This window comes from Bos taurus, chromosome 26, assembly GCF_002263795.3.
Source record: "Bos taurus isolate L1 Dominette 01449 registration number 42190680 breed Hereford chromosome 26, ARS-UCD2.0, whole genome shotgun sequence".
Lineage (NCBI taxonomy): Eukaryota > Metazoa > Chordata > Mammalia > Artiodactyla > Bovidae > Bos > Bos taurus.
In genome coordinates this window covers 23,792,017-23,819,000 of record NC_037353.1, presented here as the reverse complement: position 1 = coordinate 23,819,000, position 26,984 = coordinate 23,792,017, and the positions used below count along the sequence as shown (strand labels likewise).

The following is a 26,984-nucleotide window of genomic DNA, read 5'->3' as shown; positions in this document are numbered from 1 at the left end:
TTTCAAGTTGCTTCTTGACCCACATACAGGTTTCTCAGGAGACAGGTAAGGAGGTCTGGTACTCCCATCTCTTTAAGAATTTTCCACAGTTTGTTGTGATCCACAGAGTCAAAGGCTTTAGCATAGTCAGTGAAACAGAAGTGGATGTTTTTCTGGAACTCCCTTGCTTTCTCTGTGATCCAACAAATGTTGCCAGTTTGATCCCTGGTTCCTCTGTCCCTTCGAAACCCAGCTTGTATATCTGAAAGTTCTTGGTTCACATGTTGCTGAAGCCTGCCTTGAAAGACTCTGAGCATAACCTTGCTAGCATGTGAAATGGGCTTCCCTGGTGTGTCAGTGATAAAGAATCCTCCTGCCAATGCAAGAGATGTGGGTTCGGTCACTGGATTGTGGAGATTTCTTGAAGAAGGAAATGGCAACCCACTCCAGTATCTTGCCTAGAAAATCCCATGGATAGAGGAGCCTGGTGGGCTACAGCCCATGGGGTTGCAAAAGAGTTGTACAGATCTTAGCAACTAAACGGCAACAACAATGTCCCATTTTATACACACACACACACACAACATCTTCTTTATCTAGTCATTTGTCGATGCACATTTAGGTTGCTTCTATGTTTTGGCTATTTTGAATACTGTGCTATGAACATCAGGGTGCATGTATCTTTTCAAATTACATAGTTTTCTCTGGATATGTGCCCAGGAGTGGGAGCTGGATCTTATGGCAACTCTGTTTTTAGTTGTTTTTTTTTTAAACCTCAGGCTAGAGGATGGACTTTCTTTCTTTAAATGAACCTTTTAATTATTTAATTTTTTGGCTGTGGCACGTGGTGTAGGATCTTAGCTCCCCAGCCAGGGACTGAACCTGTCTGTGCCCTTGACATTGAAAGGTTGGAGTCCCAACCATTGGACTACCAGGGAATACTCTATTTTTAGTTTTTAAGGAACCTGCATACTGTTTTCCATACTGGCTGCACTAGTTTACATTCCTCCCAACAGTGTAGGAGGGCTCCCTTTTCTCCACACCCTCTCCAACATTTGTTATTTGTATACTTTTAAAGGATGGCCATTCTGACTGGTGTGAGGACTTTCATGCATTGGAGAAGGAAATGGCAACCCACTCCAGTTTTCTTGCCTGGAGAATCCCCATGGACAGAGGAGCCTGGTGGACTACAGTCCTTAGGGTTGCAAAGAGTTGGAATGAAGCGACTTACCACACAGACTAATAACAACAACTTAGTGTCTTTTATCATCTGTGTCATTTGTGTGTTTGCTTCAGTTAATTTTTCTCCTCATTATGTATCATATTTTCCTTTTTCTTAGAATGCTGCTAATTTTTTATTGGATGCCATACAGTATACATTTTACCTTGTTCAGTTCAGTTCAGTCTCTCAGTCGTGTCCGACTCTTTGCAACCCCATGAACTGCAGCACACCAGGCCTCCCTGTCCATCACCAACTCCCGGAGTCCACCCAAACCCATGTCCATTGAGGCGGTGATGCCATCCAACCACCTCATCCTCTGTCGTCCCCTTCTCCTCCTGCCCTCAATCTTTCCCAGCATCAGGGTCTTTTCCAATGAGTCAGCTCTTCGCATCAGGTGGCCAAAGTACTGGAGTTTCAGCTTCAACATCAGTCCCTCCAATGAACACCCAGGACCAATCTCCTTTAGGATGGACTGGTTGGATCTCCTTGCTGTCCAAGGGACTCTCAAGAGTCTTCTCCAACACCACAGTTCAAAAGCATCAATTCTTTGGCGCTTAGCTTTCTTTATAGTCCAACTCTCACATCCATATGTGACCACAGGAAAAACCACAGCCTTGACTAGATGGACCTTTGTTGGCAAAGTAATGTCTCTGCTTTTGAATATGTTGTCTAGGTTGGTCGTAACTTTCCTTCCAAGGAGTAAGTGTCTTTTAATTTCATGGCTACAATCACCATCTGCAGTGATTTTGGAGCCCCCAAAAATAAAGTCAGCCACTGTTTCCACTGTTTCCCTATCTATTTGCCATGAAGTGATGGGACCGGATGCCATGATCTTAGTTTTCTGAATGTTTAGTTTTAAGCCAACTTTTTCACTCTCCTCTTTCACTTTCATCAAGAGGCTCTTTAATTCTTCACTTTCTGCCATAAGGGTGGTATCACCTGCATATCTGAGGTTATTGATATTTCTCCTGGCAGTCTTGATTCCAGCTTGTGCTTCTTCCAGCCCAGCGTTTCTCATGATGTACTCTGCATATAAGTTAAATAAACAGGGTGACAGTATACAGCCTGACGTACTCCTTTTCCTATTTGGAACCAGTCTGTTGTTCCATGTCCAGTTCTCATTGTTGCTTCCTGACCTGCATACAGGTTTCTCAAGAGGCAGGTCAGATGGTCTGGTATTCCCATCTCCTTCAGAATTTTCCACAGTTTATTGTGATCCACACCGTCAAAGGCTTTGGAATAGAGGAGTCTTAAAATATAGTTTTAAACTAGTTTTTAACTCTAGTTTTTAACTAGAGTCTTTTTTTTTTTGGCCACACCTGTGGTATGCAGAATCTTAGTTCCCCAACCAGGGATCGAACCTGTGAACCCTGCAGTGAAAGCGTGGAGTCTTAACCACTGGACTGCCATGGAAGTCCCTTGACTAGTACTAGCCAGTATCATAGTTACCTAACTAGTATTAGCCAGTACCACAGTTACCTAAAGGGTTTGGAAATTCTGATTACTTCAGAAACATTACAGACCTAAATATATAGCCAAGAGAATTGAAAAGTAGTACTCAAGTAAATGCATTGTTCATACATGTTCATAGCAGTACTGTTTACAGTAGCTAAAAGGTGGAAAGAGTCCAAATGTCCATTAATGGATGAATGGATAAACAAATTGTGGTACATACAAATGGTGGAGTATTTCTTATTCAGCCATAAAAAGGAATGAAGTATCTGAAACATGGTACAACATGGATGAATCTAGAAAACATGCTAAGTGAAGGAAGCCAGACACAAAAACTCACGTATTATATGATTCTCCTTATATGGTACATCCATAATAGATAAACCCAAAGAGACAGAACTGGAATTGGTAGTGGCCAGGGGGTAGGGGGAATGGGGAGAAACTGCTTACTAGGTAAAAAAAAATTTTTTTAATATTTATTTGGCTGCACCAGGTCTTAGTTGTGGCGCGTGGGATCTTACATCTTTGTTGTGTGTAGCATGTGGGATCTTTAGTTGTGGCATGTGGGATATCTAATTCCATGACCAGGGATTGAACCCAGGTCCCCTGCATTGGGCATGTGGAGTCTTAGCCACTGGACCACCAGGGAATCCCTGAGTAAGGGGTTTTACTCTGGAATGATAAAAATATTTTGAAACTCGGTAGAGGTGGTGGTTGAACTATACTATGAGCATACCAAATGCTCATAGTATTGACTTAGTCACTATAAACTGTTTTCTTACGTGAATTTCGCTTCAATAAATTATTTTCAAAAGCTACAAAGATGACCTATTTAAAAATTAATGTAAACAGTGTTAGCATTTTCAAAATGGGCAATAAGTTAGAATGCAGATGTTTTCACAAATATTGGTACTTTGAAAGAAAGAAAGGTGAAAGTGAGGTCGCTCAGTCGTGTCTGACTCTTTGTGACCCCATGGACCATAGCCACCAGGTTTCTCCGTCCATGGGATTTTCCAGGCAAGACTACTGGAGTGGGTTGCCATTTCCTTCTCCAGGGGATCTTCCCTGGAGAAGGCCAAACCCAGGTCTCCTGGGGTCAACCCAGGTCTCCTGCGTTGCAGGCAGATGCTTTACCCTCCGAGCCACCAGGGAAGCCCTATTGGTACTTTAATAAAATGTTAATAAAGATTTAACTCTAAAAAAGGTTATTTTTCATCCTTATTTAAAACTATTTACAGATGAAAACTTTTGAAAACTGAAGCGAAACCTATAACAGGGCCTATAGTTAAAATACAGTAAAGACATTTACCTGCTTACCTAGCTTTAAATGTTTATTCTAATGAGATTAAATCTTTTAGTTTATTTCTTCTTCTAGTTCAGTCTTTAATCCTATCTGGAAGATAATTTATTGTAGAAAAATATAAAAGCATAATCTAATTAGAAGTCAAATGCACGTGACTTATATTTGTAGTACCATTGACCACCTGATCTGCCTCTTGAGAAATTTGTATGCAGGTCAGGAAGCAACAGTTAGAACTGGACATGGAACAATAGACTGGTTCCAAATAGGAAAAGGAGTACGTCAAGGCTGTATATTGTCACCCTGTTTATTTAACTTCTATGCAGAGTACATCATGAGAAGCGCTGGACTGGAAGAAACACAAGCTGGAATCAAGATTGCTGGGAGAAATATCAATAACCTCAGATATGCAGATGACACCACCCTTACGGCAGAAAGTGAAGAGGAACTAAAAGCTTCTTGATGAAGGTGAAAGAGGAGAGTGAAAAGTTGACTTAAAGCTCAACATTCAGAAAACTAAGATCATGGCATCCGGTCCCATCACTTCATGGCAAAAAGATGGGAAAACAGTGGAAACAGTGGCAGACTTTATTTTTCTGGGCTCCAAAATCACTGCAGATGGTGACTGAAGCCATGAAATTAAAAGGCACTTACTCCTTGGAAGGAAAGTTATGACCAACCTAGACAGCATATTCAAAAGCAGAGACATTACTTTGCCAACAAAGGTCTGTCTAGTCAAGGCTATGGTTTTTCCTGTGGTCATGTATGGATGTGAGAGCTGGACTGTGAAGAAGGCTGAGCGCCGAAGAATTGATGCTTTTGAACTGTGGTGTTGGAGAAGACTCTTGAGAGTCCCTTGGACTGCAAGAAGATCCAACCAGTCCATTCTGAAGGAGATCAGCCCTGGGATTTCTTTGGAAGGAATGATGCTGAAGCTGAAACTCCAGTACTTTGGCTACCTTGTGCGAAGAGTAGACTCATTGGAAAAGACTGTGATGCTGGGAGGGATTGTGGGCAGGAAGAGAAGGGGACGACAGAGAATGAGATGGCTGGATGGCATCACTGACTCGATGGACGTGAGTCTGAGTGAACTCCAGGAGTTGGTGATGGACAGGGAGGCCTGGCGTGCTGGGATTCATGGGGTCGCAAAGAGTCGGACACGACTGAGTGACTGATCTGATCTGATCTGATCTGAGTGAATTTACTGTGTTTATCAGAATTTAAAAATTTCTTACTTTGCATATTTTGAACATATGTTAACTGAACATTATATATTTTCTCAAATCTTTGTGTTCTCAGCGCCTCTTCTAGAATCTGGGGTTAAAGTAAATTATTACTGGCTATCATGCTTAATTATTTGAAAGTGATATATGTGATCTTTCTGGATAGAAATTACTATATGAAATTATTTTCCTAAATTTACGTAGTTTAGAAGTGTTGATTTAATTTTCAGTTTATTTCCATATTCAGTACATTTTATTTTATTTTTTCAGAATGTCCCTTTATTTAGCTGCACTGAGTCTTAGTTGTGGCGTGCAGGGTCCGCATTGTGGCGCAGGCTCAGTGGTTGCCCCGTGGCGCAGCTGCTGTGCACTGTCACAACCGTGTGGCACTGTGCACCTAGTCGCGCCCGCAGCAGGTGGGATCTTAGTCCCTGACCAAAGATTGAACCCGTGTCTCCTGCATTTGGAAGGCTGATCTTAACCACTGGACCAGCAGGGAAGTCCCTCAGTATATTTAAATAGATAGTTATATCAGATAGTTTGCAATCTACAATTTTACTAATTTTTTTAAAAACCTAATATCAATATATGGATGACAGTGTTAATATGCTAAATTACTGATTTTTCTTTTCTAGAATTGAGCGTACAATTAAAACAAAATGACAACCTCCTGGAGTGATCGGTTACAAAATGCAGCAGATATGCCTGCTAACATGGATAAACATGCCCTGAAAAAGTATCGGCGAGAAGCCTATCATCGGTAAGTATTTGATCTATTTATTTTATTTATTCTTTTTTCATTTTTGGCTGCACTGGCTTTTCTTTGCCTTGCATCTGGGCTTTCTCTAGTTGCGGCAAGCAGGGGCTACTCTTCCTTGTCATTTGGTAGCTTTTCTTGTGAAGCACAAGCTCGAGGGCTCTTGGGCTCAGTAGAGGCGCATGGAACTAGTTGCTGTGTGGCATATGGGATCTTCACAGACCAGAGATCGAACCTGTGTCCCCTGCGTTGGCGGATTCCTAACCTCTGGCCCACCAGGGAAGTCCTGTTTTATCAACTTAATTCTCAAAACAGCTGTATACAATGGGCATATAATATCTTCATTTTACAGATTATGAAATTAGTGTACAGAGTGGTTAGGTAATTTACCCTAGATCACATAGCTAGTTCATGGTTCAAACTCAGTCCAAAGTCCAGACTTCTAATTGCCAGACTTCTAACCACATTGCTGTTGCTGCTTTAAAATAAAATTTTTTTTACTGCTTCTTATATCTACTTACATCTTCTTATATCTACTAATAAAAGTCCTCAAGAGCAGAAAGTCTTCAGCTGCCAAAAGATTGGGCCTTAGTTATTGATAATACAATTCTTAATTATAATTTACCAGAAACTGATTATAATTTTTAAATAGAGTTTTGGAATTGTGCCTACTGATTACTGTGTTAGACTTGAATGTAAATAATTCTGGATATTAACAGCATTTTCTTATATTAAGACTTTAAAATTTCCTTTAAATCATTTTTCCTTTAAAAGTTTAAAGTGTAAAGTATTCTCAATTTATTTGCCACTTTTAATAGATTCAGTTAAATGGCTGTTTCTAAATTTTAATGGCTATCTGAACCTTAAGTAGCTGAGATACTTGGAAGTAGGTATTTTAATTAGGAATCATTTGGTTTTAGACAGAAATTAGAAATTTATACTTACAGGATAGAAACATCTGGGCTGCACTAGAACCATCTCTGCTTCCGTCTTGGGAAAGCCAGGAATTAGTAGAAATGCTGGTTTACTGGTAGTGCTAAAAAATTGCATAGGAACTCCAGGAAATCTGTGACAGCTCAATTACTCATCTGTTCTGAGATGGTTAAATTAGTTTCTACAGATAAGTTTTTGTAAAGCAGATGAAAGAATTATTCTGGTTCCATTCTTTCCTGTGTAGGAAAGCTAATCCAGATTAGGTAACATTTCAGTGGTTCAGTAAGCATTAATATTTTGAAGAAGATTGATACTGAATATTGAGTATTTTGAAAGTTAATTATCGTTTCAGTAGTTGGTTTTTAAGTAGGTTGGTGATACTTTTCTGATAGTAGGTCACTAGGTAGCATTTTTTTTTTCCAATTTGTTGTTTACATTATGAAAAAAAAGTGGGAACAAATATTATGAGTACTATTTGTACTATAGAACAAAACTTAGAGAGTAAAAGATGAAAAATTAAAAACTGAATTCCCAAAGCAGAAAACTGTATGTTTGAATCATTTAATTTATGATGTACACAAATTGTTATCACTTCAGGTGAAAACCACACCTTCCTGCCAACTACTGTCACATTCTAGAAGGATGCAAAGGATGAACCTTGAACCTCACAAAACGTGCTGATTTTTGTATTCTTGAGTTTAAAACATGGGTACTGACTGCCTTTTCCAAATTCCAAATCTTTCATTCTGCTTTTTCTGTTTGCTTGTTATGTTCGTTGAGAACACCAGTTCCTTCTACATTCTTGATTTGGTTTCGACAAAGGGGTTTTAATGATCATCCAGAGTTTGTTGAACAGCTTCATGCAGTGTAAACTGTCCTTTCTTATCAGTTTCATTTAATGCATATTTATATTTCACATAGTCCTAGAGCTCAATATGGCATAAATTAAACACATGCTGCTGCTGCTAAGTCGCTTCAATCGTGTCCGACTCTGTGCGACCCCATAGACGGAAGCCCACCAGGCTCCCCTGTCCCTGGGATTCTCCAGGCAAGAACACTGGAGTGGGTTGCCATTTCCTTCTCCATTAGCTGACAACAAACCTGTCTTGGCAAGGTGTAATCTTCAGTCCATCCCACTGTAGACAGTATAACTTATTTTAGACCCCCATAAGTTTTCTGTTTTGATCACTTACTGGTACAAATCTATCAGAAAGAAAAATAAGCCATAATTATACTGGTAGTATACTTCAAGGAACCAAAACATTTATATTGAATATTTACACATAATTTTAATAACCAAGGTCAAAAAGAAATGCACACAACTAATGTACTTTAAAAATGTGTCTAGAAATCATATATATTGTTTGTTTATGATACATTGAACCTAGAAACAGTGAAGATGACAAAATACAAGCTTATAATGCTGTCTCTGAAATTAGTTCTAAACAATGGAAAAGGATTAAAACAGGTGGAGTCAGAGTTGGAAGAGCTGAGTTCAGATTTTGTTGTGATACTGGGGAATCCAGTTAGCCTCTCTGGGTGGTGGTTTCTTTAGCTGTAAAATGATGAGATTAAAGATCTCTAATGCTTCTTCTATAAAAATTTTATGCTCAGTAAATGTTTGTTTTTTTAAACTTACTAATGCTAGTTAATAATTGCCTACTGGGGAGCTTACGATACACACTGCATGTGAGTCTTTGGTTAACTGATCCACAAGTGAAAACAAGCTGAGCATTTACTGAATAAACTCCCAGTCACTGGCCCATCATGTCCTGATTTCATCTTCATGGAAATTCTCTGATGAATGTGTTTATATGAAGGAAACAAAGTATTTCATAACAAATTGATTTGACTCTATTAATTGGTGTTGGAGAAGACTCTTGAGAGTCCCTTGGACTGCAAGGAGATCTAACCAGTCCATCCTAAAGGAGATCAGTCCTGGGTGTTCATTGGAGGGACTGATGTTGAAGCTGAAACCCCAGTACTTTGGCCACCTGATGCGAAGAGCTGACTCATTGGAAAAGACCCTGATGCTGGGAAAGATTGAGGGCAGGAGGAGAAGGGGACGACAGAGGATGAGATGGTTGGATGGCATCACCGTCTTGATGGACATGGGTTTGGGTGGACTCCGGGGGTTGGTGATGGACAGGGAGGCCTGGTGTGCTGCGGTTCATGGGGTCGTAAAGAGTTGGGCACGACTGAGCGACTGAACAGAACTGAATTCCCATCAAGATAGGAAAACTCAAAATTGGTCAGTGGGTATCAGTGATCCTCTGCAGCAATGTTGTTTGATGTATGTGGGAATTAAACTGTAAAACAGACTGTTTATGTGTGTGTGTAAAAATAAAAGGCATAACATACGCATTTGGATATGGACTTCCCTGGTGGCTCAGAGGGTAAAGCATCTGCCTGCAGTGCGGGAGACCTGGGTTCCATCCCTGGGTCGGGAAGATCCCCTGGAGAGGGAAATGGCAACCCACTCCAGTATTCTTGCCTGGAAAATCCCATGGACTGAGGAGCCTGGTAGGCTACAGACCATTGGGTTGCCAAGAGTCAGACATGACTGAGCAACTTCACTTTCACTTTCTATGCATTTGGAAGAAATAAAATCCAGAGAGAGGTGTTTTGTACTTTTTATTCAGTTTTTTGTGTGTCTTTATATTCATAAAGTATACATTTGGTTATGATGTAACATCACTGAAAACAGGGGCTTAGAATTAGGTAGTGAAGAGAGGTCATCTAGGAAACATCAAGCATCCTAATTGTATTTAATATGTCACAGCCTGAGAGCACTCTGGGATCATAGAAGCCTGGAAGATTTTAGACAGGCTCTGATACCCTATGTACTTCATATAGTAGAGTAATAGGAAGACTAGAAAAAGCATCCTGAATTTTTAGATCATTTAAAACTTTTTTCCCCTTTTTTCTGTTTTAGTAAAGTGTGAAAGTGAAGTCGCTCAGTTGTGTCCAGCTGTTTGCGACCCCATGGACTGTAGCCTACCAGGCTCCCCCATCCATGGGATTTTCCAGGCAAGAGTACTGGAGTGGGTTGCCATTTCCTTCTCCAGGGGATCTTCCCAAACCAGGGATCGAACCTTGGTCTCCCACATTACAGGCAGACGCTTTAACTTCTGAGCTACCGGGGAAGCCCTTAGTTAAAGTATACATGACCTAAAATTTGTCATCTTAACTGTTTTTAAGTATACAGTTCAGTGGTATTGAGTATATACACATTGTTAGGTAGTCATCACCACTGTCCATTCCCACCACTCTTTTGTAAAATTAAAACCTATATCTATTGAGCAGTAACTTTCCCAGTCTCCTGTCACTCCAGCCCTTGGCAACCAGTCACCATTATCCTTCTGTCTTGATGGTTTTGACCACCCTAAGTACCTCTTGTAAATAGAATCATCCAGGGTTTGTCTTTTGTGACTGGCTTATTTCACTTAGCATGATGTCAACAAGATTCATCTATGTTGTAGCATATTCCAGAATTTCCTTTTAATATAGAGAATTAAGTTTTTGAACTCTTGCAGGTATTTGCTCTTGTTAATTAAAATTTTTAAATAGAAAGCATTGAAAAGAAATTTAGTTTTTTAGTTGTCAATTTATAGAGTATTCTATTTCAGGGCTTTATATTAAAGACATTTATTGGAGTTGGTAATTTATCATTGGTTAAAACAGGCAAGCTATGATGATTTATCATAATTGTACATTGTATGTGATGCTTCAGAATTCCCTTTTGAAAGAAGCTAAATATTTTTAATTAAGTAAATAAATACCTAACTCCCAACTTTTTTTCTTGCTTAATATTAGTCTTCTAAATTTCAATATGGAAATGATGTTCATGTGTCATTATTAAGAAACTGGCCTTTAGAATGTATGACGTGTTCTTCTTCCATTTCCTTATTATGATTGTTGAGTTGTCTATGCTGGGGTTAATCATCAGGCCAAACCCTTCACTGGAATATGTTTCTGTATATGGTCAGAAGACAGGCTGAGCTGTTCAGATCTTATTGTGGCTTGAAGGAGGCAGGTTAAACAATTACCTTTTGAATAGTACCCTGTTGGATATCTAGAATTTGATAATAATGAGTACCGATCACAGTTTGTGTCCACCAAATCCAGGAGTGAAACTATTAGAACTTTCATTTGCTCTTCCTGTTGACAGTACCCAGGATGCTGAAGTCAGGTATTTGGTTTTATCCTTTTAAAGTTTCAATGATTACAGTACAAATGAATTTTTGTAAGTGAATTTGCTCTTCATGAACATAGCTTGTGAATTCATCGGTTGTTTTTATCTTGTCTAACTGAAATTAGATAAGTAACTGGGCTTGTGAATTTTTGGTTATCCAAACTTTTGTCTTATTCTTGAAGACATTGTAGTCACTTTGTCTTTAAAGTTCTTTGTATAGTTGCCTGAAATTATTTTTTAATTGAAATTTTGGCCTTTATATCAGTATTTACTTAGATCTGTTGAATAATAGTTTATTTTTCAGTTTATTTCAGTTTATCGTATATGTCTAAGGAATAAAAGGAATTTAATTTTTAGTACCTACTCCTTAGCACATTAATAGAATTAGAGATGTTAATGATGTTTTAACCTCAGATTAAAGACAAGTGTCAGATTTTATGCAGACAAGGACTACAGGTAAGTAAAGTTTAATTTTTTCCTCAATTACTTACAGATATCCATGAATGTCATTCAGCTTTTTGTATTATCAAAATGATACCATTTTGTCTCATCACCAACCATGTTAGGAATGTGCTTTTAGGGAATAGGGAATGCCAATTAAAACCACATTGTATATACATATTACAGTGGCTAAAATAAAAAAATACTGGCAATACCAAATGTTGATAAGAATGTGGAGCATTTAGAACTCTGTTTCATTGTTGGTAGAAAGGCAAAATGCTCCAGCTACTCTGCGGAACAGTTTGGTAGTTTATATAAAGTTAGAGACCCTTATCTGTCATTAATTACCATTTTGTATCATTTTGAGTTAACCTGCCATTTTAGCATAGTTTCTAATATTCAAGTGGATAAATTGTTAAAATTTCAGTAGCCATATTATAGATTGAAAGTCAAATGGAAATATAGTTCCTCAGAAATGCCAAGAAGCCATCCTTAAATAATGTACAGATGTACTGTCAGAATAAGAAGAATGGGGTAGAGCATCAGAACTATATTAATTTTTTTGTTATATCATTCTAATGCTTTGGTTAGTGTTTCATATTCCTAAGGAATGACAAATGAGGACTCAGGGATTGGTAAGATTTTGAAACATTTGAGTGATGGAATACTATTCAGCAGTAACAAGGAGTGAACTATTGATGCACACAACTTTAATGCAGCTCAAGAAAACCATGCTGAGTTAATAAAGCTCACAGAGTTACTTACTGTATGGCTCCATAGCATGCCTGAAATGGAAATAATGGAGACTGGGGACAGAGTAGTGGTTGCCAGGTGTTAGGGATTGGCTTGGGTGGAGGGAGGTGGGTGTAGCTGTAGGAAGTGGCAAAAGGAATCCTTGTGATGGAACTGTTTTGTATCTTGACTCTGGTGGTGATTACATGAATCTACACAGACACAAATGAGTGCATGTAAAACTGGTGAAATTTGAATAAGGCTGGTGAACTGTATCAGTGTCAGTTTCCTGGTTATGATATTGTATTATATTTATGCAAGATGTTCCCATTGGGGATGAAGAGTATAAGAATCTCTATTATTTCTTACTATTACATGTGAATCTATAATTATCTCAACATAACAAGTTTAATTTATAAAATTCTCTCAGTGACATAACTTCTTGTATCATGGGTATTGTGGGTTCTAGATACAAGTTCTCTTTAAAACGTGCAGTGATGCTACTTTATGGAATACAAATTCTCTAAACTTTATTGTTCAAAAGAAGATGCTAGATCCTAAAACATTCTGAGTTTCTCTGCCACCATTCCCTCTGTGCTTTTTCCCCAAACAAAACGTAAAATTAAAAAGAGGAAAGTAGTGGTGGTCATGGCAGTGGCAAGGAAGAGAAAGAACAAAAGATAGCAAATCTTTGATTTAATGAAACCCTATAGTAAGAAACTTTGGCTGAGGAAATGTTATTCATATTTAGAGATAGTCTATTTCACCTTCAAGGATTCTTTTGTCTGTGTGTGTGTGTGTGTGTTTATACATATGTTTTCTGTAACATCTTACAAGAAAACTTGAATGAACTTTTTGGCCAAACCAATATATTTATAAATTAATATTTGGTCGTGCCATGCGGCTTACAGTATCCCAGTTCCCTGATCAGGGATTGCCCAGCGGTGAAAGCCAGAACCCTAACCACGAGGCTACCAGGGAACTCCCTCAAGGATTCTTTTGGATATGGCTTCTTTTAGTCAGCATAATGTCAGCCATGTTTTTGTGTGTATCAGTAATTTGTTCTTTTTTATTACTATCTGGCATTCTGTTGTATCATTATACCACAATTTGTTTATTCATTTGGAGCTTTCCACTTTTTTCAGTTTTTAGCTACCAACTTAGAAAGTATTTGTAAATCACACATCTAATTAAGGACTTGTATTCAGAATATATGAAGAACATTTAAAATTCAACAATATAAGAACAACTCAATGAAGAAATGGGCAAAAGATTGACACGTCACTGCAGAGGACATGTGGATGGCATAAAAGGAAATTCATAACATCACCAGCCATGTTAGGAATGTGCTTTTAGGGAATAGGGAGTGCCAATTAAAACCACATTGTATATACCTATTACAGTGGCTAAAATAAAAAATGCTGGCAGTACCAAATGTTGATAAGAATGTGGAGTATTCAGAATTCTGTTTCATTGTTAGTAGAAAGGCAAAATGCTCCAGCTACTCTGCAGAACAGTTTGGTAGTTTCTTATAAAGTTAGAGACACTTAGCTAATGACCCAGAGATCTTACTCCTAGATATTTGTACTAGATAAATGAAGACTTTATGCTCACACAAAAATACTGTGCGTGAATAATGTGTAGAGTATATTAGTCTGTTGTTACTCCATCACTAAGTCATGTCTAACTCTTTGCAACCCCATGGACTGCAGCATGTCAGGCTTCCCTGTCCTTCACTGTCTCCTGGAATTTGCTCAAACTCATGTCCATTGAGTCGGCGATGCTATCTAACCATTTCATCCTCTGTCGCCCGTTTCTTTTTCCTTCAATCTTCCCAGCATCAGGGCCTCTCACAGTGAGTCAGCTCTTCGCATCAGGCAGCCAAAGTAATGGAGCCTCAGCATCAGTCCGTTCAGTGAATATTAAGGGTTGATTTCCCTTAGAATTGACTGGTTTTGCCTCAAACAGGAGACAACCCAAATATCCTTTAGTGAGTAAATGCCTAAATAAAATGCAATACATCCACACAATGAAATATAACTCAGGAAGAAGGAACCACACTATTGATAAGATACAGCACTTTAACCCTCAAAGACAGTCCTGGGTCAAAGAAGCTGGTCTTAAGAAGTTTCATTCTGTATGATTCTGTTTATATGGTACTCTCAAGGACAAAACTATAGTGATGGATGGGCTTCCCAGTGGCTCAGTGGTAAAGAATCTGCCTGCAGTGCAGGAGACACAGGTTCAATCCCTGGGTCAGGAAGATCTTCTTGAGGAGGGCACGGCAGCCCACTCCAGTGTTCTTGTGTGGCGAATCCCATGGACGGAGGAGCCTGGCGGGCTACAGTCCGTGGGGTTGCAAAGAGTCGGATACAAGTGAAGTGACTGAGCACACTTAGTGATGGAGAACTGATAAGTGGATTCTTGAAGTTGTCAGAGGGGGAGTAGCATGACTACAGGAGGAAAGCAGCAGAGTTTTGAGGGGGTGATGGAACCATTTTGATTCCAGATTGTGATGGTTATTATACCAATCTATAAATGTATTAAAATTCATAGACATGGCACACCCCAAAAGTTTGATTTTGCTGTATTTAAATTTTGAAAAAAATAAAAGAATAGCAAGAAGTAGTATTCTGGGCCAACGCTTAAAGCATACATTTAGCTTTAGTACAGAGGAAACATCGATTTCCCAAGTGGTTACTCTGATTTACAGTTTTACCTGCAATGTGTGAAAGCAGTGTAACCAGCACTTTAATATCAGTCTCTTGAACAGTATGTCTAATTTAAAAGTAATTTTGTTGGTTATGTAGTGACATATCGGTTTGGTTTTAATTTGTATTTTCTGGCGGATTGTTAGGTTGCGCACCTTTTTCATATGTTAACTAGCCGTTTGGATGCTGTCTTGTGACTTGACTCTTCCAGTCATTCGCTAACTGAGTTGTCTCTTTTTCTTATTGATTTGTCTTAATACAGATTTAAAAAAAAGATGTATTGAGATTAATTCATAGAACATAAAATAGTAATATATAATTCAGTATATTAGTTTATTGGGAGTTGTGTAAACATCTCCATTGTCTAATTGCAGAACATTTTCATCACCCTCCCAAGAAAGTCTACACATGTTAGTTCCTCATTCTCTTCTCTCCCCAGTCCCTGTCAGTCTCTTACCTACTTTGTCTCTATAGAATTGCCTATTCTGGACATTTCATATAAATGGAATCATAAAATATGTGGCTTTTTTTCTATCTTTTTCACATGATGTTTTCAGGATTCATCCATACTTTAGCATGCTGCTGCTGCTAAGTCGCTTCAGTCATGTCTGACTCTGTGCAACCCCATAGACGGCAGCCCACCAGGCTCCCCCGGCCCTGGGATTCTCCAGGCAAGAACACTGGAGTGGGTTGCCATTTCCTTCTCCAATGCATGAAAGTGAAAAGCGAAAGTGAAGTCGCTCAGTCGTGTCCGACTCTTAGCGACCCCATGGACTGCAGCCCACCAGGCTCCTCCGTCCATGGGCTTTTCCAGGCGAGAGTACTGGAGTGGGGTGCCATTGCTTAACATGAGTCAATACTTAATTCCTTTAATGGCTGAATAATATTGCATTGTATGAATATGCCACATTTTGTTTATATATTCATCTGTTGCTTAATACTTGGATTGTTTCTACATTTGGCTGGTATGAATAATGCTACTGCAAACATTCGTGTGTACATCTTGTGTGGATATGTTTTCAGTGTTGGGGTTATATATATAGCAGTGGAATTTGCTGAGTTGTATGGTAACTTTTGATTTAATTTATTGAAGAATAACCAAACTTTTGCCATGCACATGCATCTTTTTACATTCCCTTCAGCAATGTATGTGGCTTCCAATTTCTCTACATTCTCAAAATAACACTTATTATTGTCAGTGGGTTTTTAAAAATTACTGTATCCATCCTAGTGTTTATGTGGTGGTATCGTGGTTTTGATATGCATTTCTCTTATGATTAATAGTGTTAAGCATCTTTTATGTTCTTATTGACCATTTATATAACTTCTTTCAGGATATATCTCTTCAGATCCTTTGCCCATTTCTTAACTGAGTTTGTCTTTTTATTGTTGACTTGTATAAGTTATTCATTTTTCTAGGTACTAAACCTTTGTCTGATATATGATATTCAGATATTTTTTCTCATGCCGTGAGTTGTCTTTTCACTTTCTTGGTAGTGTCGTTTGAAGGACAAATGTTTTTACCGATGAAGTTCAATCTGTATATGATTTCTGTTTCTCATGCTTTTGTTTTCATGTTTAAGAAATTGCTAATCTACGGACAAAGATTTATACCTGTATTTTCTTCTGAGAGTTATATAATTTTATGTTTAGGTTTTAAATACATTTTGAGTTAACTTTGTATATGGTGCAAGGTGAGGGTTTAAATTCCTTCTTTTGCATGTGAATATCCAGTTGTCTTAGTTCTGTTTGCTGAAAAAGAGTTCTGTTTCCAATACTCTTCCAGTTGTTAAATTAGGAAGAAAGGTTGCAGTCTTTAATGATTAAGTATGATGGTAGCTGTAGGTTTTTCACAGCTGCCCTTTATCAGTTTGAGGCTGTTCCTTTCTGATCTTAGTTTGAGATTCCTTTCTACTCCTGGTTTTCAGAACCAAGGAAATAGAGGGTTGACTGTAGAGTTACATGTGGATTTTCAGTTGTGTGGGGTTTGGTGCCCCAACCCTCTCCTTGTTCAAGGGTCAACTATATTATATATAATAGTAACATGGTTTCAAAAATCAAAACTATGCAAAAAGACTGTCAAAAATGTCACTCCCACTAATGTTCCTCCCAAATTGGTAGGTAATAAACTTTGGATTTCTTTTTATTTATCATACTTGGGAATCATTGGAGTTCTTAATTCTATGCATGCCTTTATGGTTTATAAATTTTCAGCTGTTATCTTTTCATGGGTTGTCCTTGCTCTGTTCTCTTTGGAGAAAGAACTCTGATAAGTGTATGTTAGACTTTGGCACTGTTTTCCTCCCTTCTCATATCCTTTCTTTTTTTTTTTCTTTTGATTATGGATTTATTCATGTGATTGAGAGTTCAGTTATAGACTTTTCCTCTCCTAAGCTGTAGTTATAAGATGTATAGATGTGTTTTTAAGTTTCATAAATCAATTTGACTTATAAGTCACTTAAAAGTCAAAGAATAAAGAATAGTCTTAACACTTTGAAGCAAAGGCTGAGTAAAAATGGATTTATGAACAGTCTTTTTTCCTCATTTAACAACTGCATTAATCCCAAATAGATGTTTTTCATACTCTTGAAATGTCAAGTTTCTGTGAAACTTTCTCTTTTTAAAATTTTTTTAATATTATTTTTTTACTTTACAATATTGTATTGGTTTTGCCATACATCAACATGCATCCGCCACGGGTGTACACATGTTCCCATCCTGAACCCCCCTCCCTCCCCATACCATCCCTCCAGGTCATCCCAGTGCACCAGCCCCAGGCCTCCTGTATCCTGCATTGAACCTGGACTGGCGATTTGTTTCTTATATGATATTGTACATGTTTTAATGCCATTCTCCCAAATCATCCCCCCTCCCTCTCCCACAGAGTCCAAAAGACTGTTCTATACATTTGTGTCTCTTTTGCTGTCTTGCATACAGGGTTGTCGTTACCATCTTTCGAAATTCCATATATATGTGTTAGTATACTGTATTGGTGTTTTTCTTTCTGGCTTACTTCACTCTGTATAATAGGCTCCAGTTTCATCCACCTCATTAGAACTGATTCAAATGTATTCTTTTTAATGGCTGAGTAATACTCCATTGTGTATATGTACCACAGCTTTCTTATCCATTCATCTGCTGATGGACATCTAGGTTGCTTCCATGTCCTGGCTATTACAAACAGTGCTGCGATGAACATTGGGGTACACGTGTCTCTTTCAATTCTGGTTTCCTCAGTGTGTATGTATGCCCAGCAGTGGAATTGCTGGGTCATATGGCAGTTCTATTTCCATTCTTTTGTATTTTTCATCCTTTTTTGTCTCTGTGTTACATTCTGGAATGTTTTTCCTGACCTACCTTCCAGTTCACTAATTCTGTTTTTGGTTGGGTCTGACCTGAATCTGTTCATTACATTTTTTATTTTAATTAATTTTTAGTTTCTTCAGCATTTCATTTTGGAATCTTTTTTCAAATATACTGTTAACTTTCTTTTTATGATTTCCAGTTATATATTAAGCATTTAAATATTTTTTTAATAAAAGAAGTCCCTTTCTTAGGTTTTTAAAAAATAATTTTATTTTTGGTTGTGCTGCATCTTCATTGCTGTGCAAGGGGCTTTCTGTGGTTGCAGTGCGTGGGCTCCTCGTTACGGTGGCTGCTCTTGTTGAGGAGCATGGGCTCAGGAGTTGTGGCACACAGGCTTAATTGCCCCACAGCATGTGGAATCTTCCTGGACCAGGGATCAAACCCGTGTCCCCCTCGTTGGCAGGCGGATTCTTATCCACTGTACCACCTGGAAAGTCCCTCAAACATTTAAATCTTAATGAATTTTGGTTTAAGAATCAAAACGATCTGAAGTACATTCCTATCTCTGTTTCCAACTACTTCCCTTTTCAAAGCTTTTTAAAAATAATTGTAATTGTTACTATTCTCATTAGGAATTCAGCCCATCTGTGTGTGTGACTACCATAAATCCAAGAAATAGAGAGTAATACAGTTATCAATTGCAAATTTTAATCTTGTAATTATTTTTTAAAAGTGCTTGAAATTATTTAGGTAATACATAATTAAATTCTTATTGTGCAATATTCAGGAATTCAGAAATATATACAGTAAAGTATGAAAATTCCCCTTCATTTACATTTTCACTCCCACTCCTCTTTGTCATAGGTAAACACTGTCAGTTTGGAGAGCATTCTTCTAGTCCTCTTTCAGTGCATTTACACACGTGAGCATGTGTGCATTTTAATACAGCCTCCTAATCTTTCTAGATTCTGGCCTGTTCTTTTCATTCCTGATGGTGCTAGTCCAGGCTCTGGTCATCACTGTCCTGCATTGCAAAAGTAACTATAAGCCTGCTTATGTCTGCCTGTTTTTAGCCTTGTCATCTTCAGATCTGTTTTGTAAATCATGTTTATCACCCAGCTTAAGACCTTGAGTGGCATCATATCAAGAATGCTATAGGATAAATCCTAAACCCATTAACATAGCATTTAAGACCCTGTGGGGACTGGATCTTTTGCTTTCCACTTTCATCTTGAGCAGCTCCCTTCCTCAAATGCTTGTATTCTGTCAATGCTGGATTGCATCTAATTTTTTTTCCACACACCATAGTATCTGTGTCACTCGGCTTTTCATTCATAATTTCTCTTCTGTTGGAATGTTCTCCACCCCTCTTTTCCTCTTAATCTGATTAACACTTGCTAATCCTTTTTAGTGTGGTGGTTAGGAACCTGGACCTTGGGTTAGTATTTTGGATTATTTCATTTTAATTTCTTTAGAATCACAGTATTTAACTGCTGTAAACTTTGTTCTGTCGTCTATGAAATATGAGTCATTTCTATCTCATAGAGTTATTGAGATTAAATGAGATAATACCTGTAAAAGTGCTTAGCATAGTGTCAGTTTAACAACAACAATTTGGGCATCTTGTCTTTCAGTAAGACAGAGAGCTGCAGCTCTCTGTTAAGCATTTGTCTAATACTACAATCACATACAACTGTTCAGTGTTTTTGATGGCCCTCCTCCACTAGAGACTCCTTAAAATCAAGAGCTGTCACGTTTGTCTTTGTATTACTGGTACTAGGTACTGGCAGGTAGACATTTAGTAAACATTTCTTAAATATATGAACTGAGTTTGAAATAGCTGGTCAGTGCAGTTTCTTTTGCACGGGAAACTCGTATAAGTGTGTTTACCTTCTGTTCCAGTGAGATTTTTGTTTTCCTTTCTCTTTACAAGTAGAAAGTCTTAAAATAGTAATTACATTTATTTCCACCACACTGAGCTGTGATGCCACAACTGGAAATCCAGGGAAGCCATGGGAAGTTGGCACTCTTAGGGATTAGATCATTTTTCCATATTCAGTTTGTATTCTTGTATTTATGGAATTTGGTTTGAGGATAGTGAAAGTTCTTCATATTCATGTATAATTTGAGAATTGGATTTTTACAGTGTATCTCCCAAGAGATATTTTGGTGAGATAATGTTTTCCCTGTTACCCCCCAAGTTCCAATAGTTCTTTGAGTGCTTACAAATGACAGACAGATGTTATCTGTCTTCTATAGATGAAAAATCTCAGGCTTAGGTTAATTAACTTATTCAGCCAGAAAGCTGAATTTAAACCTAGTTGCTCTGGTGCTCATTCTCTTTGACCATACTGCTTTTCTAAATAAACTGAAAATAATTTTAGTTTGAATTTGTAGTATTTGGTAGTGATTTTAGTTACTTGGTGACTGTTTAAACATTTTATAGTAACTAATAGAAATCTTTATGGTAAGATAGTTAGATACTGTTTAAAGATAAAGTTTTTAAAAATTTAAATCCAACTAGTGTTTCTTTAAGGTATGTATATTTTATTTTTAAATCAAACCATCAGTAGGAGGATTTATTTGCCTTATCAATGTTCTTAGACTTTAGCACACTTGTTTATTTCTTCCCCTGTTGCATAATCCCTATGCATTATATTGGTCAGGAGGCAGGAATGTTGCAAATGTTTTTCTTTCAAACTGCAGCTTTGCTCTGAAATTTGGAATTAACTTTTAGAATGTTCTGGGTGTATCCTCCACGTGCCAAAGATCTGTAAATTTCTTTTCACATGGGCTGACATTTTCAGGCATATGAGTAAAATATTTGTGAACACAGATGTTTTCCTTAAAAGTAGTGAATGATCAGAAAAGAGACCACAGTGTGGAAATACTTTAGGTTACTCCTGTAATATGATCGGCACATAAATTATTATTTTTCTTGTAGTTCGCATTGTTCATTTTCTAAGGGAGGAAATAACTAAACTGATAATTAAAACATACTTCTGTGTATTATGGTGTTTTTTTTTTTTTCCTCCGAGAGTAAACTAAATGATTTGAACTGACTAGGGCCTCTCCATTCTGTGAAACTCACATTGTTTGCGTACTGTTGGCGGGCCTCATTAGGGGGTAAATTTGCTTTTTCTGAGTGTTTGCCAGTAACGATTCCTGTCTCCTATGGGAACTTGCCATTTGGATAGTCTCCTTCCTACACTGGCCAGTCTTACACAGTTCAGACCATCAGTTATTTTTCCTGCTCTTCAATTTTTTCTTATTATTCTTTGGTTTTTAAGTATTTAAAGCTGAGGATATTGGTCTCTGAGATATTGCCTGCTTAGGGTTCGGCATCTTGCCCGAATTTGTTGGGCCTCTCAGGGCCTGAGTTCTCTGTGCTTTAACAAATGAGCTACAGTTCTCAAGAGATCAGTGAAGCTTGTTTGTTGATCCTGTATTCTCTTCCAGAGGAAGTAGATCTTTGAGAATGTCTAAGGAAGGGTAAGTGAGTTTATTATTCTTTTCCCCTCATTTTTCTCAGCAAAGAGATGTTCTAGTCATCTGAGTAAATTGGAAGATTAATAAGCAGTGCTACCAGTCTGAGTGGAGATGGGGGAGCGATTGAAAGAAATTCAGCCGAAAGTTTACATTGCTAGTGTTTCACATGTAATCTGCTGTAAAGTTACAGTTGCTATTTGGAAGGACTGCATTGAGGGTGGATAATCGTCATAGAAATTCAGTGAGAGATAAGCACCGTTTACCTTGTGGTAAACTCTCATTTGTTTTTCAGTAGAAAGTGTTTATGAAGATTGGAAGCAAACTGTAGTGTCTTACCAAAGAGTTTTACATAGAAATGAGTGAAATTTAAAAATTCAAGTGAATTTGAAAATAATTTGTACCTTTAGAAAATGGTGTGAAAGATTGAAAAGCAACCTGTGATTTTGTTTCTTTCTGGTCACTTGTAGACAAAAATAATTTCAAGTGGAATGCCCCGTTCCTCTTTATTTTGCGATATAAAATAGTTCTGTAGGGTTTTTTAATTGTCTTTATAGTTTTTTCTCTTATGTTTCAGAATTTGAATTATTATTGGTATTCTTTTTATGATCACTGTCATAGGTGACGTGCAAGTTAATAGCTACATCCTGTTAACAATCTCATTTCTAACCTTCAAGCATAACTTGACCTGGTTAATTCCAGAGAAACATCCCCTTTGATCAAATAGGACACAGATTCCCTCAAAAAAAAAAAAAAAAAAAACCTCTTTAAAAATACAGTGCAATTTAAATTTTGATTTTTTTGAAGTTCTTAATTTTTTTCTAGTAGAAATTTTGAAGTAGTTTCAGAGTCTTGTGTTTATAATTTATTTTAATCTGGTCATGTATTGATTATGAGCAAAATAAAATTGGCCCATTTTACTGCTATTTTATAAAGCCTCATTATTAGTTAAAAAGAGCAGCCATGGGTGTAAATAATTCTGCATTATTTTTAGACCTCTCATGACATCACTGGAATTTTGAGGTTTCTTTAATGTGAAAATTATAAGAGGACTGCCTCTTCAGGTTTGTGTATTTTCTTTCCTTCTAGCTCTAGCTCTAAGCTTGCAGTTTTTATTAAACAATTTTTATGATACATATTATCATGGATGCTGGTAATATTTGTCAGGCTTGTACAGTGGTTATTTATAAAGCTGGTTTATAGATCTAAGAAGAACTATATTTCTAGATGCAGTCAAAGTTCTTGGGAAGTAATTAGTACCTCCCCCCGCCCCCCATATAGAGGGGGGAGGTAAAACATATGTTAGAATTGGTTGTTTAAAAAAAGATCTGTGTAAGTCAGAGGACACTATAAAGCCTGGAGTATTCTTTTAGGTTATTTCTAGGGATCCATGAAGCAATTCTTGTACTTTCTGAATGGGTAATGAACAAGTGCATTTGAATTGCATGGAGACTATAAATGAAATCAGTTAGCTTTTATTCTCCTTTGCTATCTTTAGAAATAAATGGATAAAGTTTCTACTTTGGGATGAAATGATTCTTATACTCAGAATGTTGGTATATGTGATTATTTTTATATCTATGAAATATTTCCCAAGTAAGTAATAGAAAAGGATTATTAGTAGAGTTAAATCATCAAAAATTATACTTGAGCCTTATGTAAACCTATAGTAGTCGAGACAGTGTTATCAGTGTAAGGATAGATTTATAGAGAGATCATGAAACCTAATAGGAAGTTTGTAGACCCACACATACAGGCAGTTGATTTTCAGTAATGACGCCATGCTAAGTCAGTGGTTAGTCTATGTAACAGATGTGCTGAAACAACTAAACATTCATAAAGAAAAAAAGTGAACCTCAACCTTTGCCTCAATCGTATATATATTTAAGAAAACACAGAAATGATCATAGACTTAAATATAAAAGTTTAAAGCAAAGTATAGGTGAAAATGATTGTGACTTTGAATTAGGTAAAGATTTCTCTTTAAATACATAAAAAAAAAAATGGAAGATAAAATTGATAAATGGGGCTTCATCAAAAAAAAAAAACAAAACCCTCTGCTTTTAAAAAGACAACATTAAGAAAATAAAAAGGTAAGCCATAGACTGGGAGAAAATATTCTCAATTTATATATATCTGATAAAGAACTTATATCCAAAATACCTGAAGAATTCTTGTAACACAGACAAATAACCCAGTTTGCAAATGATTCTTCACACAAAAAAACATGGCCAGTAAACATTTGAAAAGATGCTCTGTATCATTAGTCATTGCGTGCTCAGTCGCTTCAGTTGTATCTGACTCTTTGCCGCCGTATGGACTGTAGCCTGCTAGGCTCCTCTATCCATGGGCTTCTCCAGGCAGGAATGCTGGAGTGGGTTGCTATGCCATCCTCCAGGGGATCTTCCTGACCTAGGGATCGAATCTGTATCTCTTGTCTCCTGCATTGTCAGGCAGTTTCTTTACCACTAGCGCCATTAGGGAAATACAAATTAAAACCACAGTAGTGTATCACTGCAGACCCACTAGAATGACTAAACACTGACAATGTGGAGCGAATGGAACTCTCATGCATTGTTGATGAAAATGCAAAATGAAAACATTTTGGCAGTGTCTTTTAAAGTTAAACATACACTTATTAAATGGACTAATATTTCCACTTCTGGGTATTTACTCCAAGAGAAATGAAAGCATTATGTCCATACAGATTTGTGTGTGAGTGTTCATAGCATCATTATTTGTGATAGCCAAAAACTGGGAACAACTCAAAATATCCAGTAATTGAATAGGTAAATAAATTGTGGTATATCCATACAATGGAATACTACTTGGGAATAAAGGAACTAATTTTTGATACATGTAATAACATGAATGAGTCTCAGAACTATTGTGTTAAGAAAAATAACCAGACATAGACTACATGGTGTTTGATTCCATCTACATGAAAACTAGTGGAAAACAGCATAGGTCAGTGGTGTTTTGTGGCCATGGGTTTGGGAGAGTATTGCAAAAGGACATGAAGGAACATTTTGGGTTGATTGTGGTAGTTGTTAACATGGGTGTATACCATTGCCAAAACTCACCAATCTTCACACTTAAAATGGGTGAATTTCACTTGAGGTAAATTATACCTCAATGAAGTTGGAGGGGGAATGAGACTTGAGAAACTCAACTTGCTTATTTAAAATCTTATAAATAAAATGATTATTGTCAAAGCATAGCATAGTCAAAGGAATATATTTGGAAAAATATAGGTACTCTAGGATGTGTAATGCAAGGGGGGAAAAAAATACATTCTTCTTTCATTGTAATGATCGATCCCTCGTCTTCTGGAGCTGTTCAGAATGCCTTTTATTACCAGAGCCTGCTGTCTTTTAGGTGAGAAGCCAAAATCAGTTTTGTCATTTGCTTTTATTTTAAGTTCTAGATTTTGACCTCTGTTTTCCATTATGGGCACAAACAGCACACTTGTTAATTTGGCCTAATGATAACATGGGTAAATATTTTCTTCTCTAATTTTTATTCCACAGAATTCAACCTTAATATTTTGATGTATTTTATAAATTATCTTCTATACATTAGTTTTTACTTTTAAAAATTGGGGAGAAAAAGTAAATAATTTAGGGGAAAGTAGGAAAAAAAGATTGGAAAAAACGTGTTTTTAATTAGACTGAGATTTTTGAACAGTAATTTTCAGAAGTACTGCCATTGTTCCCGGTTTCTCCCTTAATTTATGTATTCTTCATTAGTCCTCTTTCTTATTCCCCACCATTCTGCTCTCATTACTGCAGTTTCTTCATTTGAGGTTGAAAGTGAAGGGAATTTTAATGTCTTTTAAAGAGCTTCTCCTTAAAGTATGTTTTGAAATCTTTGGGGAAAGATACCATAATCACTACTCTTACTAGTCTTTGTTTATCACTTTTTAAGATATACATTTTTTTCACATTTAGACATCTCTGAATTTGGGCTACATCTAGTAATATACCACTTAATTCAACTTAGAATTAAGTTGAGATCTTCTAGAGAGAATTTCATTTTTGTCAGTCACGTAGGGGCAACATCAACCATGCTAGTAGGGTAAATTTAAACCACAAACCTACCAGATTTATTGTTCAAATTCTCAGGGGGAGTTTTTTCCCGTTTCTTGGACTTGGTGTCAGGGTCAAGATGCACAAATGTCCTTGTGTGTTTCTTCTATATTGCAGATTTAGTTCTCCCTTTTCCTTGTACTATGGATATAGTCCTTTGATAATCCTAGCTTTACAAGACTCTGACTTTTCTTGGGCACCCCTCCTGGCCCTTTTTTAGTGGCATGTGATATGGGTGAGTTCTACAGTTGATGCATCTTCAGTTTTAACCATCTTTAATTTTGTTCCCTCCACATTCTCTTCACTGGGACTTTTTTATATTGAGTATTTGAATAAGAAAAATTATGATAATTCATGTATTATTTTAGGAATGATAGCATGCTTATTCAGACTTTTGAAGCACAGGGTGCTGTTCTCATGGCATAATCTGATAATGTATCCTTCCTGAGGATGTTCCTCAGAGAAAATATTCAGACAAATTAGTAAGAAACTGTTGGCTGGACATTTATGAAAAAACTGATGCTTCAGTGACTTTACTTTTATAATCTAGGCCACAATTTCTTGTTGTGTCTGTATATTTGAGGTATTTAAACTTTCAGTTTTTAAGGATCCATTTTCATAAATTAGATTTTTTTTTTTTAAGATCACTAGTACTCTTGCCTGGAAAATCCCATGGATGGAGGAGCCTGGTAGGCTGCAGTCCACGGGGTCTCGAAGAGTCGGACACGACTGAGCGACTTCACTTTGACTTTTCACTTTCATGCATTGGAGAAGGAAATGGCAACCCACTCCAGTGTTCTTGCCTGGAGAATCCCAGGGACGGGGGAGCCTGGTGGGCTGCCATCTATGGGGTCACACAGAGTCGGACACAACTGATGCAACTTAGCAGCAGCAGCAGCATTCTTTTACTGAAGAATGGGAGCATAAAGGCAGACTAAGGTGTTGTCATTATGTTTTTTAAATAACAGCATTATTGAGATCTAGTTCACATACCATTCATTTCACCCTTTAAAGAGTACAGTTCAGTGGTTTTAAGAGGTTACCTCTCGAGAGGTGTGTAAACAACAGCACTAATTTCAGAATATTTTTTTTATCCCCCAAAGCAAATTGCCCACTCCTTCTTCTCCACAGCTCCGGCAGTCACTAATTACTATTAAGT

At 37.3% G+C, this 26,984-nt stretch overlaps 1 protein-coding gene across 5 annotated transcripts in view; it reads left to right on the top strand.

The window, feature by feature from the left end:
- Window positions 1-26,984, top strand: part of NT5C2 (5'-nucleotidase, cytosolic II) — a 97,495-nt gene that overhangs the window by 17,661 nt on the left and 52,850 nt on the right. For 2 of the 5 annotated variants that reach the window (XM_005225434.5, XM_005225432.5), the window contains exon 2: window positions 5,812-5,936. In XM_005225434.5, the coding sequence (XP_005225491.1) occupies window positions 5,836-5,936 (101 nt within the window). In that variant the 5' untranslated portion in view covers window positions 5,812-5,835. 5 annotated transcript variants of the gene reach the window in all.